This window comes from Hyposmocoma kahamanoa, unplaced genomic scaffold, assembly GCF_003589595.1.
Source record: "Hyposmocoma kahamanoa isolate Upper Pololo Valley unplaced genomic scaffold, ASM358959v1 87, whole genome shotgun sequence".
In the NCBI taxonomy this organism is placed as follows: domain Eukaryota; kingdom Metazoa; phylum Arthropoda; class Insecta; order Lepidoptera; family Cosmopterigidae; genus Hyposmocoma; species Hyposmocoma kahamanoa.
In genome coordinates, this window is record NW_020654422.1 from 9,898,617 (window position 1) to 9,920,308 (window position 21,692).

At 34.8% G+C, this 21,692-nt stretch overlaps 1 protein-coding gene across 2 annotated transcripts; it reads left to right on the forward strand.

Annotated features, from left to right (window-relative positions):
- The first annotated feature begins 1,603 nt into the window (after nucleotides 1–1,603).
- LOC113235220 (proton channel OtopLc-like) lies at nucleotides 1,604–18,679 on the forward strand. 2 transcript variants are annotated; one of them, XM_026470847.1, is made up of 14 exons: nucleotides 1,604–1,681; nucleotides 2,246–2,358; nucleotides 5,376–5,537; nucleotides 9,139–9,303; nucleotides 10,498–10,612; nucleotides 10,690–10,792; nucleotides 11,154–11,270; nucleotides 11,369–11,820; nucleotides 11,901–12,006; nucleotides 12,739–12,911; nucleotides 13,392–13,506; nucleotides 16,992–17,146; nucleotides 17,755–17,901; nucleotides 18,471–18,679. In XM_026470847.1, the coding sequence occupies exons 2-14, from the start codon at nucleotides 2,246–2,248 to the stop codon at nucleotides 18,645–18,647; spliced, it is 2,100 nt and encodes a 699-aa protein (XP_026326632.1). In that variant the 5' UTR covers nucleotides 1,604–1,681; the 3' UTR covers nucleotides 18,648–18,679. The 2 variants fall into 2 exon arrangements, with proteins under 2 accessions (XP_026326632.1, XP_026326633.1); XM_026470848.1 differs by lacking the exon at nucleotides 1,604–1,681 and having other exon boundaries at nucleotides 2,305–2,315; nucleotides 5,464–5,537.
- Nucleotides 18,680–21,692: the final 3,013 nt, after the last annotated feature.

Below are 21,692 nucleotides of genomic sequence, written 5' to 3' on the forward strand. Positions count from 1 at the left end.
TTACTTTATCTCAAATAACTTAACATATATACTTTACATACGCAATATTTCTTCTCGGCTCAACAAACTAGTCATTAAGAAACTGATTAAGCACACAAGAAAACAAAGTTTAAAATTGAATTATTCTAATTGGTCTCGGAGCGTGAAAAAGCAATTAAAAAATAAATTATCCTTTATCGAGCACAACGTCGACATGACTAGGGTTGGGCGTCGCGTCGTGGCCGCATCCACAGCCAAACGGTAAACACTTTGCTGTAATCTCGAGATGAGAAAACTTTCAGTTCTCTTAATTCAGAAACTTATTCAACAACCTAACCACCTTAGAGCGGACCGCCCGGCGGACACAACACAAACAAACTTACCTACCTACTGTTTCGTCTTACTTCTTAAATATGAATAGATCATTATCTACTTATATGTTCTGTTTCCAGTCTTTGATCACACGAAAAGCAGTAAACACTCATGGCACAACGGTGTTTACTGCAAAAAAAATCATCTAATTAAATCTGTACAGAGACAAGAGATTGTATGTAAAAAATAAATATATAAATAATGGCAAAGTTAATGATGTACGACACTATTTTTTTTATAATACTAAGTGACAGGACGAATAAGTCATGAGCCTGGTGGTAAGCGACACACCTGATCATAACAGTTGCAGTGCCACTCAGAGCTTTAAACCGCAAAGATCGAAAGGGCACTGCGACTGCGCGCGTCACTCTGGGACCTAAGTTGGCAAGTCGCATGTGCCTGTAATTTCACCAACATCTCTACCCATCAAATCCGGAACGCAGTAACGCTCACATTACTGCTTGGCAGCAGAAATAGGTAAGGTTACGGCAGTACTTCCCTGGACGAACTCTTTCATGTAGAGTAGTCTCAATACCTACGACAATCGCGTAGATGAGACTTAATGTTTTTAATAAGTTTGTTCACCTCTGAGAAAGAAACAGTTTAATTTACCTGGAGTGGATATTTTACAAAAGAAACAAAAAGACACATTGAGTACTTATGCATCAAAATAGGGAAGCATCGAAACTTGTTGCTCCAACTCGTAAAGTCTACCGATTATCAACGATGTGTCTGCATGCTTCATACCTCTTCCAAACACTGCAGTGTCAACGTAAGTCAAAGCAAGTGAGTCATTTTATTTTTATGTTAAACATTAAATAGCATACATATATAGGGTTATAGATTAGATTAGAACATTACATATTTGAAACGGTAACATAAGATATGACGCCTTGAAATACTTAATTTATGTGCCTGCCGGCGGCGTTGAGCACTGTAATATACACATTTCAATTTAATCAGCTCATTGACAACTTGAAGTATCCCACTCAAGTGGGACAAACCCTCGAACTGAGCAAACAGACATTAAAGGATTATCTGATAGAGTACGTAATATAACATGCAGACAGTATGTCACGTATGTCGTTACCAAACAAAAGCAAACGCGGTTAGTGTGAGTCAGCCGCTAAGGAGGGCGCGTGTCATAGCAACGTATCGCCCACTAGTCCCGAATAAAAAATGACTGAATAAAATAAAAACATTCGCTTCGAGAAATTTGGATGTACCGTGTCAATTCAATTACCTACGCTGAACGCCCCACTGCCGTGTCGAAGATTACGGCAATGAAAAAATATTCCAGGAAAAAATCTAACAAACATTTGATAAACAGGTAGGTTTAAACTCTTCAATTTTCTAAACCTTCGGTTCTTAGACAACTATATGATAGTTTTAATAACAAAAAATAGTTTGAAAATATTGTGTTTAGAAAACTCTTAACATATTTGTTGTCAAATTTGTATCAATAGAGTTCCTTATTGTATTGATCTAAGGTAGTACTACCACCTTGCGTATTTTTACCGCCAAGCGATAATGTGATATTACATGGGATTTGTCAACTAATGTCCAAGGGTGACGGGCGCAGTAGCGATATCCCTCAGATCTCTGCGATTTAAAACTCTGAGTGGCACTGCAACTGTTTATGGACAGGCGTGTAGCTTACACTTATTCGTCCCGTCACTTGATATTATTAAAAAAAATTAAGCTACTTACGTAAACTTTGTAGGTGATACAATAATTTTGTCGTATTAGCGTTAAGTATAGTTAACAAATAAACAATAAAAATGGTAAATGGATTTGCAGTGGTTTTCGAGAATGGTGTAATTCAAGGTCGTGTTTTGTTGAATTTTGAGGTTATTTGTCGCTAACAAGCGATAATGTGTGTACATGTGTTTAGATGAGTTCGAGCAAGCGAGCCACGGTGGTGACATTGAGTGAAGCCAGTGACTTGCGCCCGTCTGTCACCATCACAGATATGGACACTGTGCACGAGGAAAATGACAGCGACAGGTATGGATTAACCAAGGACTCGAGTGTTGCTTATGAAAAAACATGTACTTCACTTTAAATTATGTAGAATTTATTTAGTGTATTTTAAACATATAAAGATTTAGATGCATATATTTAATAACATTGTACTCACAGGCCTATAAAGCTCTTTAATCATATCATTATATAGTAATCATTATTTAGTAGTAGTAATTATTATATCATTATGAGTAAATATTTAGCAAGTAAAGAGCAAATCATCTTTAACTTCCTAAAGCCCCGTGGACATCAAAATATACATAATATATGAAGTGATTCAGACCCACACAATATTATTCCTATGATCACGTAAACGCCCGGCTTACATCATAAATTTAAACACTACATTCAAATTTATCGCTGTATATTATTCCATATGTTCATAGAGTATCTAGAAAAATATGTTTTTTTTATATAAAGCTTGCTTGGGCCTGAAGCATGTAATTGTATTTTGTAAAATGTACTAAATACAATTACATGCTTAAGGCCCAAGCAAGCTTTATAATGATAGAGTACATTGCGCGTTTAGCATTTTTCACATTGTATTTTGCTGGGTATTAGGAGGTTTAAAGAAAAAATTAAACTAGATTGCTTATATCATGTGCCCATCTCCAAATGCATTTAATAATAAATACTATGTAAAAAAAATTACGTTACTCTTAAATTATAATTTAGGTCATTTTGCGTACACTTTATTATTATAGTCTATTTGTTATAAGTAATTATCACACTTATTCCTCTATTTCATTGCAATGAACATCGTTTACTGTAAGTTTGTAATAAGTATACGTATTTCAAAAGAGTAAATAATATTTTAAATTTCATTTTCTAAGTGATGCAGGAAATTACGTCTGTGCGTTTGAGCAGACAGTTAATCTAAACAAAAGCGCTTGTTTTAATTAAAGTTTCATTTAAACGTACTTTCTTTTGCGCGCTAACTCAGTCTTATCTTTTATTATAAAAAAATATATTGATTAAAAAATACAACATTTTATAACAAAATTAAATACTACGCTAATCATAGTGAACTTACAGAACTGGGAATAGGATTTGAATATTTCGCCTGGTTTATAAGAGAAATACATATTTCTATGAATCTGTATTTGAATAGCTTGGGAATTCACAATAGAGAAGAGGCATAAAGTAATATTTTGTTATTCAAAAGGTGTGAGGTGGTGGAAGGCAGCTTAGGATGACATTTCCGGCGGACGGATGCACATTTAGGAGATTTCGCGCTCAATCTGCTCTCCTGGTTCGATACCGGCACCATTCTTCAAATATTGGTTCACATATTCACATATTGCATTGTTTCCTAACCTGTTCCGTTTTGTTTATTTTGTAATCATCATAATTATGTGCGTAATTATAAAATAGATAACATAATTAAATTGAAAAAGAATTTCTTAAATCTTGTAAATGCAACTTGACGACCTCTGAGGCCCAACTATTTGCATTATGGGCACGGGATGAGGAGATCCATTGATCAATTCCCGGTAGGAACAATTTGGAAATGAAATGAACTTTTCTAAATTCTTTCTGGTCTAGTGTTCTGCGAATTGCCCCTGTTCTTCACTTCCGGCAAAGTGAATTCCGTTGCTCTGATACTCATTCCCTACTTTGAGACCAAGTGATGTAGTTGTTTTGCACATTATTAAAAAAAAATTATTTCCAATGTGTAACAATCGCAAAAACCTCGATATACTTAAATCTTCAAAAAAACTGTTGTTAATTGAAAGTTAAGGAATTTGTATTTTGAACTAAATAAATAAATGGAAAATCTTTCTCATTATATTGCTTTATTAAATTCCGCAGATATCGAGTCATTAATACAATTATTTCACTCGCTAACAAACACAGCAAGTCGACAAATTACTTGATTCTGATTGCATACAAATAAACTATGACTGTTTGTGTATAAATGTTTAGATATTTCATTCTCATTTTGACCTAAAATATTGATGAACCCCTTATTTTGTATCTCAATATATCATTCCACATCAATCTGCTAGTATTTAAAAATAATCCTTAACTTTGTGATCAATATGAAGCGTGCGCTACGAAATACCGTGCTATATAAAAGCATACACAATCCTTTGTGTATGCTTTTATTTTTTTCCAAGTATGCATCTAAATCCTCCTGGATTTAGATGCATACTTGGAAAGCTTTGACAATATTTATAATGTTTGACAGACTGTATTGTGCAGTGCGATGCACCTTCTGAGAATGCGAGCTTTTACAATATAGCAAGTACCTGAAGACGTTAGTACGTATAATCGAATTGTCATGCATTTTTCTTGTATTATATTATTGTTTAAACGTGTGAATCCACGATATCTCTATAAATTATATTGCAGATTGACTGAACAATACTTAATAGTTAGAAGAAACTATTAAAGTTCAGTTTATAAAAGTTAAATTTATTTCGTTTATCGTTTTATCTAGACTTCAAAGTATGCCTACGTTATTACAACATTATTACCGGCAATACCAACATCTTTTTGTGATTTGACATTATACGAGTATTTAAAAGAGAAATATAAATCGTAATGAAGTATGGTAGGCACTTCGGTTTTCATTAATTCGGTGTGTATTTGTTACGGGTAGCATGCCATTTTAGCCTCACCTGACCATATTAAATTAATTATAAGCCAAACACACAATTTCATCATAACGCATCTCAAGCAGAGGCCGTGGGCTCAAATCCTGACTCACACCTGTGGGTTTTTTGGAATTTATATGCGAAATTTAATTTTAAATTTACCATGAGCTTTTCGGTTCACAACCCTTACAAAACGTGTAAAGTTCCCAACCCGTATTGGGCCAGCGTGGCGGACTACGGCCTAAACCATCGCCTGAGAGGAGACCCGTGCCCGACAGTGGGACTTATAAATGGATTGGTTATGATGACAATTTTTGCTGTCCAGCATAAAAAACTTTAATTTTCCAAAGGCACTGTGAACGCTATGAATTATTATTTTAAATTGTTATTTTCCTATAGCGATGAATCTTCGCACTCGGACATTACACGTCTACGCGAACGTACGAACGCTATGTTGAGTCCGAACACAGAACCCCTGATGTCTCACTCACATTCCCAACCTAACAGCCGTCGGATGTCCAACGACTTGGAGGCAAAGCTCGCAGCGAATCTTAACACAAGGTAATCTAATCAAAGTTAGTATGTAAGTCGTTATCCAGAATTTTTCGTCCACTCTGTCTTGACATAGGCCAATAAAAAAAACGAAAACGCATTATTTAAAAAATTCTATTGAACTTTCTTCGTTTTAATAAAAATACTATATTAAGAGAAAAATTACTACTGTTATTTGTTTCTTCGGTGATAATGATGACATACTCATACATACTACTGAGTCGAACACCTTAGGGCGCGTTCCCATTATGTCGTGACTGTCGCAAAATCAAAATCAAAATAATCTTTATTTCATAGGTAAGCATTATTACACTTGAAATCGTCACATTGGTTAAACTCTACCGCTCATTCGTAAGGCAGATTTCCCTGAGAAGAATGAGCAAGAAACTCTAGGGGTTGCTCTTTATAAATAACATTTGTACGCATTCAACATTTACAATATATATTTTTTTTCGTTCAAACATCAGAGATCGAGACTACTCCTGAGCTAAACGGGTTACTACCACGATTTTTTGTCATCCAAGTACGCAGAAGTTGTATAATAACCTTTAGTATAAAGTTTTTGTTTCACTATAGTTTAGACCTCGTGAATGGCTAATTTTGTATATCAACCGGAATCTTGTTATAGAAGCGTATAATGCCCCTTAAATGAATTTGTCACTTTGTGAAGACGACTATCAAGAACAGCTAGTTTAGTTTTATTCCTCGTATTAATGTTATGTCTGTCACTATTTTTAATAAAGAGATTACTATTCCTCTTAACATAAATTACATTCTCATAGATGGACTGTGACGCTAGTGTAAGAATATTAATTTCCTTAAACTTATCTCTCAAAGATTCTCTGGGGCCCAGATTGTAAGTTGCCCTAACCGCACGTTTCTGCAGGACAAAAATTCTATTGACATTGGCGGCATTACCCCAAAGCAAAATGCCGTTTGTTATTAGACTGTAAAAGTAGCTGAAGTAAACCAATCTAGCGATTTCGACATCTGAAGGTTTCCGTATTTTTTTAATCGCGTACACTCCAGAGCTGAGCCGTTTTGATAACTTACTTATATGTGGACTCCATTGCAATTTAGCATCTAACGTTATACATAGAAATACAACCGTTTCCACAAGATTCAATTTTTCGTTTCTAACTACAATATTTGTAGCCGTCTCTCTAACATTGAGTAATGTAAATTTCACACAATTTTTTTTTTTTTTTCTCATTAAGGAGCTGGTTATTTGTATTGTTTTTTTCTCATTAAGTAACAGCAAACCAATCAACTACTATAGATATAGTATTGTTCACATCGTCGTAGGAACATTGGTGCCTTTTAACTTTAAATAATAATGAAGTATTATCAGCAAACAATACTATCTCACGTTTTAAACCCTCCATGAGGCTAGGTAAGTGATTAATATAAACTAAAAACAAAAATTTGCCTAGAGTTGGACCTTGAGGGACACCCATGCTAATTGTAGACCCTGATGGTCTCGTACCGTTAACATCGACCCTCTGTACCCTACCACCCAAATACGATTTAAGAAGGTCGAGATCTCGTCCCGCCACACCGTAATGGCGAAGTTTCCTGACCAGAGTATCACGGTGCACATAATCAAAAGTCTTGGAAAGGTCACAGAATACACCAATAGCATCATGTGAGTATTCCCATGCATCAGATATATGTTTCATCAACTCAACACCAACATCGGTTGTAGAGCGACCTCGAGTGAAACCAAATTGTTTAGGTGACATTAAGTTATTACTATAAAAATGTGCACACATCTGATTTAGAATCATTTTTTCAAAGATTTTACTGAGTGTTGGTAGTATTGAAATAGGTCTGAAACTGGTGGGCTCTGACGTACTACCAGATTTGAAAAGTGGAATAACCTTTACTTTGCTTCATGAGGTCAGGAAAGACACCATATCAACACGTTTATTAAAGACAGGCTAAGTAAGGCGCAATACAATCAACTATAGAACTAATTACAGGACTGAAAGACCATCAAGGTCAGCAGTATTTTTTATGTCTATAAACTTAAAGGCTTTAACAATATCGTTTGGAAATAAATGACGGAACCTTAAATTAGTAGTACTAACTGCATTACTTTCTTTTAGTAAGGATTCAGCGGCAGTGGGGGATGAATTTAACGAGTTAGTAGTCAAAATTGGAATGTCAGCAAAAAAAATTTCAAATATTTTAGCAACTTCTGCGTCTATGTTCACAATTTTGTCATTAAATCTTAGTTTAAAACCTAAGTTATGAAATTTGACCCTTCCAGTTTCGCTGTTTATAATATTCCAAGTCATTTTTACTATATTCGCGCAGCTTTTAATTTTATTATTTATAAACATTGCTTTGGCTGCAACATAAACACGCTTAAACATTTTCGAATACTTCCTAACAAAATCATTAAAACTGTTATTAGTGTTATAGGTCTTTTTATCGTAAAGATCATATAGCCTTTCTCTACTTTTATGAATTCTCACTATCGCCCAATCAATAAATTTCAATGAATTATTAATGCTTATCAATATGGACTTAAAAACATTATCACGTTCAGGTTTCACTGTGTTGAAAATTGAATTATACAATTTATTGGGATTGTTAACGTACGGAATGTCAGTTAGTTTAAAAATTACGTTATTTCTGTAAGATTTAAGTCGACCATTATTTATCGGAACACATGTGATATCCTTTTTCGGCACTTTATCAACAGTTATATTAAAGTGGCCAATTTACCGCAATTATCAGACGTTAATTTATTTGTAATAGATTTATTACTAGGTACGGCGTTAGTATAAATGTTGTCTAAACAAGTGGCTGTAGTAGAAGTTATTCTAGTAGGCACTAATAGAAGATTCATAAGATTCGAAAAACGATATGAGCCTTCCTAGCCACCTGGTGATTGTTGAAGCTAAACATGAACTGATGTTTAGATAAAAGTGGTGCTCAGTAATACAAAGAATATAAATATTATTACAGTTAATAAATAATTCTCTTTGCCTTTCATGCCTTGAATATTTTGGTGCGCCAAGTGTGTAATGTGTAAATATAACAATTTATTATATTTCTATGACTTTATTAGGTTGGTTTTTTACTGTCAGTGTATTGCAAATGTATTTCTTCGTTGTCTTATATGTCGCGTCTAGCCTGTTCCCATATCACGACTATCTGTCGTAACTGTGTCGTGAACGTTTATTTTATCGTTGAACTACTGTCGTGTCTAGCTGTTCCCACTAGATCGTGACGACAATTTGTCAGTTCACGGCAGCCGCCTTGTAGTTTGCATGACAGAATCATTAGAAGCTACAATTATCTGTCGTCACATTTTTATCATGACATTTTAAATATCGTCTGAGGGCAGTCGTTCTACCTCTTCCTATTGTCACAACAATCTGTCATCGTAACGTTAAATAGAGTCGTGAACGGCAGTTAATCGTGTTTGACTATATGTTAACAACTTCATTTTCATATACAAGGCATGTCACTTTAAACTGCACGACTATCTATCGTCACGACATAATGGGAACGCACCCTTAGTAGCGTATGAAAAAACAACCTAGTTTGGTAAAATAAGAATTTGCACAGCGTATTTTAACAGCTAACTCAACTACAGGCGCCCATCAGCAATAATAGCAGCGTTCCGCAGGCCGTCGCAAGCACTGGCGCTGTGTGCCGCCACACAGAAACGATTTCTTTCCGAGCTCGGGCCGAATTCTCGCACATCCGTGGCTTCCACAATACATGAACATCTGCCATCCACTGCTGAAATATTGGGACAGTAAGTCTAACATTAAGATGACAAAAACGTTTAAAAAATTAAATTAAGTTAAAACCAATAAAGTTTGATTTCGTCTATATAAATTATAATAATATACTTTACAACGCTCATTGAAAAATTAAGCAATAGAATTTCTCAAAAAAATCTCGTGGAAAAATCCCTGTAACCAACTGCATTGGCAAATCTTTAAAAGATAACAGGAGAACATAAATCATGTTTTCGTATCGCAAGTGGTGACGATAGATGTACAGTAGTGGTAATGTCACCCGATGCGGTCGACGCATCTGCCAACGACGTGTTTGGAACTATATCAACTTTAACGAAATACTATTTCAAGTTGTTTACGAAGTCGTGAACCTTACTTTCAAATAAAGGAAAGTAATGTAGTTTGTGTTTTTTATTTTAGAATTTAAACGGGTACAATTTTCGTAGCTGAAACATACTCCCACTAAAGTATATAAATTATTGACAAGTGACACTTAGTACGGTTACATGTTCTGAAATAAAATAATTGCTAAATATTTAACAAAAATTTGTGAAATAATAATTTTCCAATTTTTTTTTTATTTACATGTTTGGTTTCATCCTTAATAACCGCGGGTGAACTGTTTTATAGGTACATAATACGTTTCTTTAAGGTCTTATCTAAGTAGCAGTTAGTGAATCTTGGGATTACAAATTTACCCGAGCCACAAGTAAAGAGATAATTGCCTCGATTCTCACTAGTTGAATGCACTGAATTGTTGACACTTAATTCTTAGTAGAGAACTCGTATGAACACTAACCAAATAATGGATTGTTCGAGTCAATGGCGTTTTGTACATAAGAAACTGAATCTATTTAGCTGAAGGTGAACAATATTCCCAGTCGGATAATGTCACCGTCCGCATTATATCTTCAACAAAGCGAATACCTCCCGCCAACGGCATTCAAAAGCAGGCCCTTTATTCACTAATATTCGCGAACTGTTCGCCGCGCTGCGCTATCTGTTTATTAATATTACGAGTATATTGCACAAATTCATTTTGACTCCAAATTGTCCATTACTTTCACGTTTTGTTATATCATTTGGGGTACTTTAAATTACAACCAACAATTGTTTACAAAGCCCAAATTTTAGTTTCCTACGACAGCAAAGTACAAGTATGTGATACGTTAACATGAATTTTGTATGAATTATGTATTTGATTACAGAGATGCTTTAAGCAAGGCCTTGTCGGCCCTATACGCAAAACTCCTAGTAGTCCTTGGTCTAGCTTTTCCCGTAACAGAAGTCATCGCCAATGGTGTAACGGATGGCTACTATCAGGTAAAAAAATTACCACTATAAACGATATTACAGTACCCACTGCTATAATAATATTAACAAAGGTTCTCATTTTACAGGGTTTCTATTTATATTTATATCTAGTATCAGTATTGTTTGTTATATTTCAATACGCAAACATAATGCGACAAAAAGCTGTTAGCATGATTATTCATGAATTTGGTAAGTAAACAATAACTTTCTATAAGTACTTCCATTAAGTGCTAATCACCGATTTATCAAATGGTAACGAAAAATGCTAAATTTTATTTTCAACATTTCACAAAACAAAACAATATGCAGACAGTATCTTCTTTAACTTGCTAGCCACTGTAATTAGCCACATTTGCTTAACAAAATGCGACATTAAAATCACATCTTGTTTGCATAATTGCGACCCCAAGAAATATTTGCCTTCGTTTAGTTTGCATTCTAACGCTTTCAGCCATCGGCATAAATGTCGTGGAAAATTACCTCATACGTATGTTCCTTAATGACCGTCGTCCACCATTCAAATAAAAGAAAACGTTTTATTCTCTTATAGCAGACACAGATAGAGAAGAAAAGAATGGGAAATCTACCCCGGGCGACAAAACTAAAAAGAATGAAAAGGACAAGATATCACGATATGGAAGTTTTTATTTAAGACTTGGTGCTATAGGTAAACTTAAGTCATAATTAATGCAACTTTTAGATTGCTTTTTGAATAAATATTTTTCAAACACAGATTTTAATACAGGACCTATTTTTTATTGGCAGCGTTCGGTATTGGTTCTATGGTTTACAGTGGATTAGAATTTGGAGAATATTTCGAGTTGACTGATCGCTGTCGTTCGGTGCTTACTGCTACAACCCCGGTAGTACGAATGGCTCTCACGTTGCTTCAAATGCAATTTATATTCCTCACGAACAAAGACATTGAAACTGGCAGTCACAAAATGATACAAAGGTTTGGTTTCATGCACATGATAGCTACAAATCTTTGCGAGTGGTTGTACGTCCTTGTGGAAGAAACGAAGCATGAAATACATCATTTGGAGCACTCAATGATAGCTAATGTTATTGTCAAGAATAATGAAACCGCGGAGGTACCATGCCGTAGAGGAAACATGATGGGAGGATTGTTACAAAATGCATCACCTTTCCTGTTTCCGTGCACTATTGAATATTCCCTCATATGCGCCGTCATATTGTATGAAATGTGGAAAGAGGTAAAAAATAATATTTTTGTATAATTTCAACATTTTGAACAACTGTTTGTAACAATTCTAAAAGGTCACGTAATTTACAGATTAAATGCACCCCTGAAGACTTCGAGCGGAAATTCCATTATTCTAAAACAACTAATCAGTCTCGAAATAATTCAGTGACACCGGAAAAAATACTTCAACAATTCGGTAACTCTAAATTCGCAATAATTACTATTAAACACATAACGTGTTGCATTATATTCGACATTCCATGATTTCTGACTTTCTGACTTCAGCTTTTTAGATGATTTAGTTCTCAAAAAAAGTAGAAACCATATCGAATTGTACACGATAAATTTAAATTTCGAAAGAAATACCTATTTCCTTGAACAATTGAGGCTATCAGCGCTACAGTGGTTAACCCGCATTCTTCAATATTACTTTAAATCACACTAAAGTACTTGATTATTTTATATTTGGATGCTATTTTCATTTATAAAAAATATTCATGAATCTATCATTTTTTTATACATGAAAATAGCACCCAAATATAAAATAATTATGTAGTTTAGTATCATTGAAAGTATACAGTAGAAAAAAAGATGTGGATTACACCTTATTGAAACCAGCCCGTTGCACCAAGTACCAAGTACCAAGTACACCTTATTGCGCTGACAGCGTCAATTTTCACCAAATATCTGTATAATATTGGTTTTTAATGAATATTCTGTTTTACTACAATGATATTTATTTATTTTTTGTGAAATTACTATAAATAACTCCACTAGTTTGTTATAATTATTAATAACAAAGATCGAACACAAAATACCCTTCTGTTCTGACAGAACACGAACCTCTGTCTGTTTTGCCAATGAAAGGCAAGTCCGCCTTATTTTAGCAAATATGAAAAAATATTTCTAAAATAGCAATTACTTCCAGCGGGAATGTTGGGCGTGGGTTCCCCATATGGCAGCCGCGCGAAGTTACATCACTTCTCCTTGGACTGCTCCCACGCACACCGCGGCCTTTTCGCGGGCATTTTTCTGATCGTACTCACTATTATCTCCCTCATTATGTTCTTCGTCCTCGTTCACCATCCTGAAACTATAACTGTGAGTATAGCATTAAAAAAAAATTAGACAACACCACATACGTTGCTCTGATCCCAAAGTAATCAATATAGCACTTGTGTTACGGAAATCGGGAACAACGACTGTACCACAAACATACAGACCCAAGCCAGTATTGAAAAGTGTGTTTTCTACATTGACTCGGCCGGGGACAGAAGCCGGGATCTTAGAGATGACGACACCATGGAAACCGGTGAGCAAGAAATGAAGAGGTCGTCATTGTTTATAGATATGGGGCCCAGCATTCACTTTCTGTAGATAACAAAATGCCAAAAGTATTAGAGGGACTTATATGTATAGAATTACGATATCTACAAGTCATGTATCTGCAGATATAGATTCATCAACTGCTAATTTTGGGCTATCTTCGAGTAATACCTATTCTATTACGATCGAGTAGTATCAATACGATTAAATAAAAACTTTAAATATTTTTTTCATAAGCCTAACTTTATTTCACAGAATGCAATCTTTCAAGTGAACATATGTGAGCTTATCTTATATACTGTGACTATTATAGTCTCGTGCTGCGCACTGTACCAAATGAGATCATTGCCCTATAAAAGGAAATCTAGAGGTAAGTAATCTGTGAAATATATTGTGTAAATCTCGGATAATTTACACCTCATATCACATATAACTGAGACAATAAAAAAACTTCATCAAGTTTCTTAGTCATTTTCTCAGTTATATGTGATGTGTGGGTATCAGTAAATTACATAATAATGACAAATATGTCATTATTATGTAATTTATTTAGGAAAAAATACTATCAACAATTCCTCTCTAATTTCTCACTGAAGCTTCAGAATTCAACATCTGAGTAAATAATTATTTCAAAATCCTGTCTCGGTCAGGTAGGAGCAGCAAGAATTGATAAATTTTTGGTTCGAACGTGACCCTTTTCTCAACATTAAATTGCAATTTCCCTTTATTTTATAATTTATGCGGTTGTGCTACCCTGCAAGACAACTTATTATCTTGTCTCTTTCCTCACATATACACCACGTATCTATCTAAACCTCTCATCTTACAACCACTGCCTTATCATATAATCAATAAATTGCTGTAAGTTGCCTACAGCATTTCTAACTGCTATAATGCATATACTTCCAAACATCAGTAGTTTTATTTCGTAGCGGAAAAGGCAAAAAATACACAGAGACATGATGTGTATTGTATAAGATACAATTATAAATCGCCAGCTGGTTTTCCGGTAGCTTTTGATATTTTATTTTTACGAAAATGTCGACTTTGATTTCAACTTCGCAAAACGGGTTATGTTTTGTTGTTGTTGTAAGTCCATTTCACTCATGAACAGTACAAGTTTGTTCACTGCCTATGTAGTCTACGATGCTAGTTTGAGCGGGGAGAGACAGCTTTCAAACTTCCGTCATCAAAAAAATGTTTAAATACTCGCATCAGATTCGATGGAGAAGAAGCTTATTCAGTGACAAATATTAAATTCAGGTTCCGGTATTAATGTACTCGTAAAACATTAAAATTTTACAGTGGGTTTTCCTCAGGATACACAAAATAATTTTTTTTAATAAAAATAGAAAAGCTTTGTTTCTGTTGTGATGGATATTTTATATTTTTAAAATTAGGCATTATTGTAACTAATTTTTTTAAAGAAATCCTGTATCGCGGGTGCCATGGACACACACATAGACTTATATGAAAAGTATTTTGTATAATATTTTTCGAAAGTATCCACGTTTCAACGTTTAGTATAGAGTCATTATGCATACCGTAATGGTGACACTTTTCTGTGACATTTGAATCATCAGTAAAATGAAAAAAATTGTCAAGGGTTTCTAACCTTGTGTGATAATGATTTGAATATGATAAACATATCAAATGTGAATTGTTAGTTCCTGCGAAAATAAGTAGTTGTCAATTTAACATGATACAACGATTATTCCAGAAAAGTACAAAATCATTAGAAAGACATCTAATAAGTACCTGCCTCCTTATTTGGGCAAAATCGAAGTTTACGTATGATTATAATACCTAAAAGGAATATGTAATAGATTTCAATTAATATTAGGGGTTAAAGTATGAAGTTGCCGTTTTATTGCAATAGGTTCTTTGAATTTTCATAGAATCTTCATGGTTTGAGGTTTTCGAATGAAACTTTTTTCAAATGGTTTCTGTGATTTTTTTTTTAAATTTGAAACATTTGAATATCGACTTTCAATTGTTTTTGTTATTCAATTTAGACAAGAAAGATGGATACTGCGAAAATTCGAGTGATTTTTGAATACGAGTTCCGACGCGGAACTAACGCGGCAGAAACAGCCCGCAATATCAATGCTGCGTTTGGAGAGGGGTCTACTAATGAACGCACCGTGCGATTTTGGTTTAAACGCTTTCGTGATGGAAATTTCGACTTAAAGAACGAGCCACGAGGACGACCGCCCACACAGGTGAATAACGATGAATTAAGAGAGATAGTGGAAGCCGATCCTAGTCAAACTACCCAGGAATTAGCGGCATGGTTTAACGTTACCTTACCCACAATATTGACTCACTTGCGTCAAATCAATAAAATAAAAAAATACGAAAAATGGGTGCCTCATGATTTGACTGATCTGCAGAAAGAAACGCGTGTTGAAACTTGTGTTGCCTTGTTGAACCGGTACAGAAATGAAGGAATATTGGATCGAATTGTAACATGTGATGAAAAGTGGATTCTTTATGATAACCGGAAAAGAAAAATGCAATGGCTGACCCCAGGTCAAATGCCACAACAGTGTCCTAAAGCAAAACTTACCAATAAAAAGGTAATGGTAACTGTTTGGTGGTCTCAGCATGGTGTTATTCACTATAGTTTTCTCCGATCTGGTCAAGCAATAACGGCAGATGTCTATTGTGCCGAACTCCGAACCATGTTGACAAAACTAGCAGTAAAACAGCCCCGACTCATGAATCGATCTTCACCATTATTGCTCCACGACAACGCGAGACCTCACACAGCACGAGAAACCATTTTAACCCTTCAGGAACTGCAGTTAGAAACCATTCGTCATCCTCCGTATTCACCAGACCTTGCTCCAACGGACTACCATTTTTTTCGTGATTTGGACAATTATCTACGTGACAAGAAGTTTTCTTCCCAGGAGGCAGTACAAAATGCTTTCACACAGTTTGTGCAGTCTAGATCGTCGGAGTTCTATCGCAAAGGCATTAATAACCTTCCCATTAGATGGCAGCAATGTATAGATAATAATGGCAACTATGTTGATTAAATAAATTTGTTAAAAACTTAAAAAATAAACAATTTAGATTTTCAGTACAAATCGGCAATTTCATACTTTAACCCCTATTAGTTACCATTTTCAACGAATCCGTAGCCTCAATAAACGACATTGGGTTACAACGTGGGTTACAATTATTGCCCCCGTGGCCGAACGTTTACCACGTTGGACTGCCAGCGCAGAGGTCCCGGGTTCGATTCCCGGGTCGGGAGAACTAGTTGTATGTCCTAAATTTAATTTTCTCGTGAGTTTGGATGTAATTCGTTATCTATGTATCCATCCATGGCACCCGCAACACAGGGTTTCCCTAGTGCGGGGCTTTAAGTATGTACGTTATTATTATTATAGTCTTAATTGATGTATGACCATTCACACGAACACCATCCACAAATATCTACAATTTAAAAACGATAGATAAAGACAACGACAATCCACGATTATAAACTTCACTATTGTCACTGAATTTGTAACGATGATGGCCAGTTACACGAGCCTACTTACAAAAAATAAATCTCATAAAATACAATAATGTTATCCACCAAGCCATGAGCTACTTATGTGCAACCCCAGGAATAAGTAATTGAAAAGGGATATCTTCACCATTTCACCACGAAATGGTTAAGATTATAAATTGTTAAAATTCTATACATATGGCCCCATTTCGCTATTAGCTTTTGGCATTAGTCATTAAATGGTAACAAACACTTCGATTTTATAACTGAAAAGTTCTTGAAATTAGAATAAATCTCCTTTTAAACACTTAAGAATAGGCTATTAACAAATATTTGCAATTTTCCCACAGCGATCCTAGGTTTGGACACTTCACTACTGATCCTTGCACAATCAGGAATGTTTGTGTACTGCATGTTCAGTCTGATCGGGAGCCATCACACTATAAGAAATGCTATGGGCACCGGCCTCACTGGATTTTTCTCGGAATTCCTGTCTTTCTGTCAAGTAAGAAAAGTTATAAGGTATTAAAGTGGATATTAATACGTTATAACTTCCTATAAGTGATAAAGGTCTTTAATGAAATGACCATACGTCGGAAAAAGGTGTTCCAAATCTATAGATACAAAAGTAATAAATTATAATTTGGTGGTTATAACAACTCTATTTCACTACTTGTAGCTATATTTATATATGTACCTATGTATGTGGAACACCTTTTTCCGACCATTGGTAATGACTTGATTTTGATCTATACTCAAGAGATTAATAAAACTTACTTTTTGTAAAATGACTTACTTGAAATACTGAATGTCAAATTTTTATAACCATGCGATAGGGCGAAAAAAATCATTTAAATCAAAAATAAAAATCTGTAACAAGCACAGAGAAATTCATGAGGTCTGCTCATTCGTTCCATAGCTCAGTTGGACGAGCAGTTAACCCCGGTCTGGCTAACAGATACTGGTTCAAATTCAGCCGGCTCGAAGGAGTTTTCCTTTGTATTAGTTCAATCTTTGTATCAATAATGTCACTTGTTGGAAATTGTGTCGTATTCAAAATCAGAGTTCCAAATTCCTCCAACTCAGTACGTTTTAACTTGTGCCTGTTTACAGACGATTCTCCAATCTCTGTTTATAATCGACGCGTGGTGGCGCCGCTGCCAAACCTCAGAGCACCGGAGGAATAAACCCGGCCGACAACTTGTCACGTTCTTACTCGTTGCCAACATGGCTATGTGGGCTATCAATACTTTGGAAAAGGTAATTACTATTATACTAGGCCTTTGGGGTTGGCAATTTTGTGAACAGTAGAGATATTTTACAGTTCCAAATTAGAACAAACATTCGTATCACGGAAATGATACGTCAAGTAGTTATTTAATAAATTCTTTATTGCGCAAATAAAAGACATTAAAAACATATGTTACAAAGGATTCATACAAAGATGATCTTATCTCTTGAAGTGATCTGTTCCAGACAACTGTAGCCGTGGTGTAGAAAGACAGTCTGCGGGACAAACTATTGGACTTATAAAATTTTGAATGTAAATATAAATAGAAAAAATAATAATATAAGCATAACTGATATACACCTACAAAAACTTACAGCCAAATACATATACAATATATATTATTAATCTAAACATTATATTTATGTTACTGATTAACTGTTGAGCTAATCAGGAAGTGCTCTTTTTTAATTTAATTTGATATGTAATGTGTATAGCCTGGCATATCACCGTACTTACAAGTTATTTTTAAGAGTAAAAAAGTCAATGAGTAAAAATAAGAATTTTCTCGAATAGCCCTACCATAAATTTTTTTTTTCAGAATCGTGCGGAGTTCAGACCGGCTCACCTAAACTTCTATGGGCCGTGGGCATGGACAATAATCACGCACGTTTCGATGCCGCTGGCCATCTTCTACCGGTTCCACTCCACCATCTGCCTCTTTGAGATCTGGAAGAACAGCTTCAAGAGCAAACCCATCTATTTGAACATGGCGTAAAATTGCATTTGCTCTAAAGATACGATAAGTACTGCATAAAAAAATATGTACATTTTTATCAAAATAAAATGTTCTTTTCTTTTTTACAACTGTATAATACTTTTAATTCTTATTGACCCATACCTACTTTATTCACGAAAAAACCCTAACTAAATGCGGAAATATTAGTCAGTCGACGTTTTAAAAAACAGCTGTTTACCAACATTTACAAGCGAACTTGCTAACAATAGTATCGAATGGAAAATCATTGCCGTTAAATATTTGTACATTCCAATATCCAACGCAAATGGTGTCCAATGTAGCAGACAACGCGAAGCGTGATGGAGCAATTATTACGTTGCCCTTGGTCACAGAACGTATGACCACTTTGCACCAATTATTTGCATTAACTTTCAACTATACATACAATTTTATTAGGTATTATTACCTTGCGGTTATGGACAATGGAATAAAGATCAATGAGTATTTAAATATAATTTTGACTATTAAAAAATTTTAATGTAAAATATATGTATAGTACTTTTTGTATTCAAACTTAAAATAAAAAAATAACGTCTCCAATTTGCTAACTGCATCAGTATTCATTTAAAGCATACGAATTTAGGCAAACAACAAATGTATTTATTAGTACTTGGTACTTGGTGCAACGAGCTGGTATCCGCAACTCGACGACAAAGCGCCTATGTTGCGTGTGGTATTTATTTATTTATTTATTAGTAATAGAAATAAGCATGTAAGTAGTACGCAATTAGCTAGTATGTACCAAATTACCTACGTTCACCTATTATTTACACAATATTGTTTACTTTGTAAGATTATACTGGATATTTTCAAATACGTGAAAGTCGGTAAAAAGCAAATACTGTAGAACAAAATAAAGTCGCAGTTCATTCGTTTGCCACTCAAAAAGTATCACTAAAACAATATCAATACTTACTCGCTTAATGCCTAGCTATCTTTGTTTTCCATTACTCAGGCGGCAGGACAAACAACTTGAGATCACTCCTTCGTCATACCTCATAGGAATTCATTTCAGTAGCTACGGCGATGACCTTGTGTGAATCATCACGAAATTTAACCGTGGAAGTGAACAATTGCTAATACATTATAACGTCATTCTTGGATTAACCTAAGCCCGAAGATACCTAAATCTTGACCAGATAAAGTTCAATTTACAAGCACTCATTATCATTGTAGTTTGCCGATTTGAGATCAGCGAAATTCGGGATGTGGATGTAAAAAAAGATAAAAACGAGACTATACTTATCTGAACATTTCAATGATAAGTTACTTAAACTGTCATTACATGTGGCGAAAAGAAAAATGGAAGACGTAATCGAAGAGGATATTGAATGGTAAGTGCCGTTAAAATGTTCTTTTAAATTATTTTTTTAAAAGCTTGTAGAAACGAAACTGGGAACTGAGGAGACAATGACACTTACTGCTCTTAACTTTTCATTTCTACACTACAGAGTGAATGGCAAAATTAAAATCAATACTCATTTCAAATTGTAATTATATCACACACGCAAGAACAGATGACCAGTTAAGTAAGTGTTCAATATTACGACTATCTTTAGGACACGAGAACATCATCACTTCGATCATAGTTCCCACTATTTTCACCCGGTCAGGCAGACGAGTACCAGTTTGGAAAGGAAATTACACAGGCACAATCGGTAAGTGTCGAAAAAATTTGATTTAGATATTAATGAAATCGTTTCTATGTAGAAAACAAAATTTTCCAGAAAACCAGATTTTCTAGATGTTCTAATTACTATTTAACAATTTATAAACGCAACTTCCCTTTTGATGAAATGTCACTATAACACTTTTATAATTTCCAGTTAGAACATTTTGTTTAGAATGTACAGATTTCAAAGCTAAAATCACGTAACATGAATTGTGGGTATTATTACTATAGTAGTAGTATTTATATTCCGTTCTATCTTCCGTAAATCAGGATCGTTTATTTTCTAACATAGAAAAATTAAACCTCTTAAAGTGGAATAGAATAGAATATCATTTATTTCTTAAAAATGTGATACATCAAAATTATATGTTAGAACAACATACAAAAGTTAAGCATATTCTGCCAACAAGCGGCATGTAAATATTAAAATGTCGAAACAAATTGCTGTCAAAAATACATTAATAATGATAATGTGCCAGACAACCAGACCAATTACCTGATCTAAGACCGGGGAATTCCCTGTACTATGAGTACCAGAGCAACGGAAATCGTACTTCTCAGAACACAAACACAAGAAGTCTATTGTTCTTACCGGGAATCGAACCCAGGACTTCGTCATGCAGTGCCCACAACGCAAACCGTTGGGCAACTGAGATTGTCAAAAAATGTGTGGCAGATGTAAGGTAAAAATATTAACTGTCTTCGTGGCCGAACGGTTACCATGACTGCCACGCAGAGGTCCCGGGTTCGATTCCCGTGCCGGGAGAAATATTTGTATGGCCTACGTTTATTTCTCGCGTGATTTTAGGTGTAATTTGTGTTTGTCTATGTGTGTGTCCACGGCACCCGCGATACAGGGTTTCCCTAGTGCGGGGCTATGGGTGTGTGCGCGTTATTATTGTTATTATTAAAATAAGAAGGTAAAAACGTCCATTTACGCAAAATAAAATCACTAATCTATTGAGTTAAAAACCCCATCTATATATTTCTAAAGTGTGTAAGTAATAAAATACAATAAACAACTGAAAGTAACATTACTTAATAGTAATTTAGTAAAATTAAAAGTTTGTCTAAAAGTTACAAGTATCTATAATTATGAATTTTTTTACAGAAAAACAGACACTAACGTATTAATAATAAGAATTTTGAGGTGGACATCTAATTAACCGCGCAGTGGTAAGAAGGGGGTGGCGGGCACGTGCCTCGTTAGGACGGTCGTCTGAAACTGACACCACAGACGCTAATTACCTGAAGACGCAGCCTTAGCCTACAACCTAAGCAGATTTACGACACTCCGTGAACATGGACTACGAAAATTATTGATAACCTCAGATTTTTCGAAATAAATATTT

Coding starts and splice junctions, on each gene's coding strand:
- LOC113235220 (XM_026470847.1), top strand. CDS start 2,246: ATGAGTTCGAGCAAGCGAGCCACGGTGGTGACATTGAGTGAAGCCAGT. Junction 2,359..5,375: donor GAGGAAAATGACAGCGACAG/GTATGGATTAAC, acceptor ATTTTCCTATAG/CGATGAATCTTCGCACTCGG. Junction 5,538..9,138: donor GCAGCGAATCTTAACACAAG/GTAATCTAATCA, acceptor ACTCAACTACAG/GCGCCCATCAGCAATAATAG.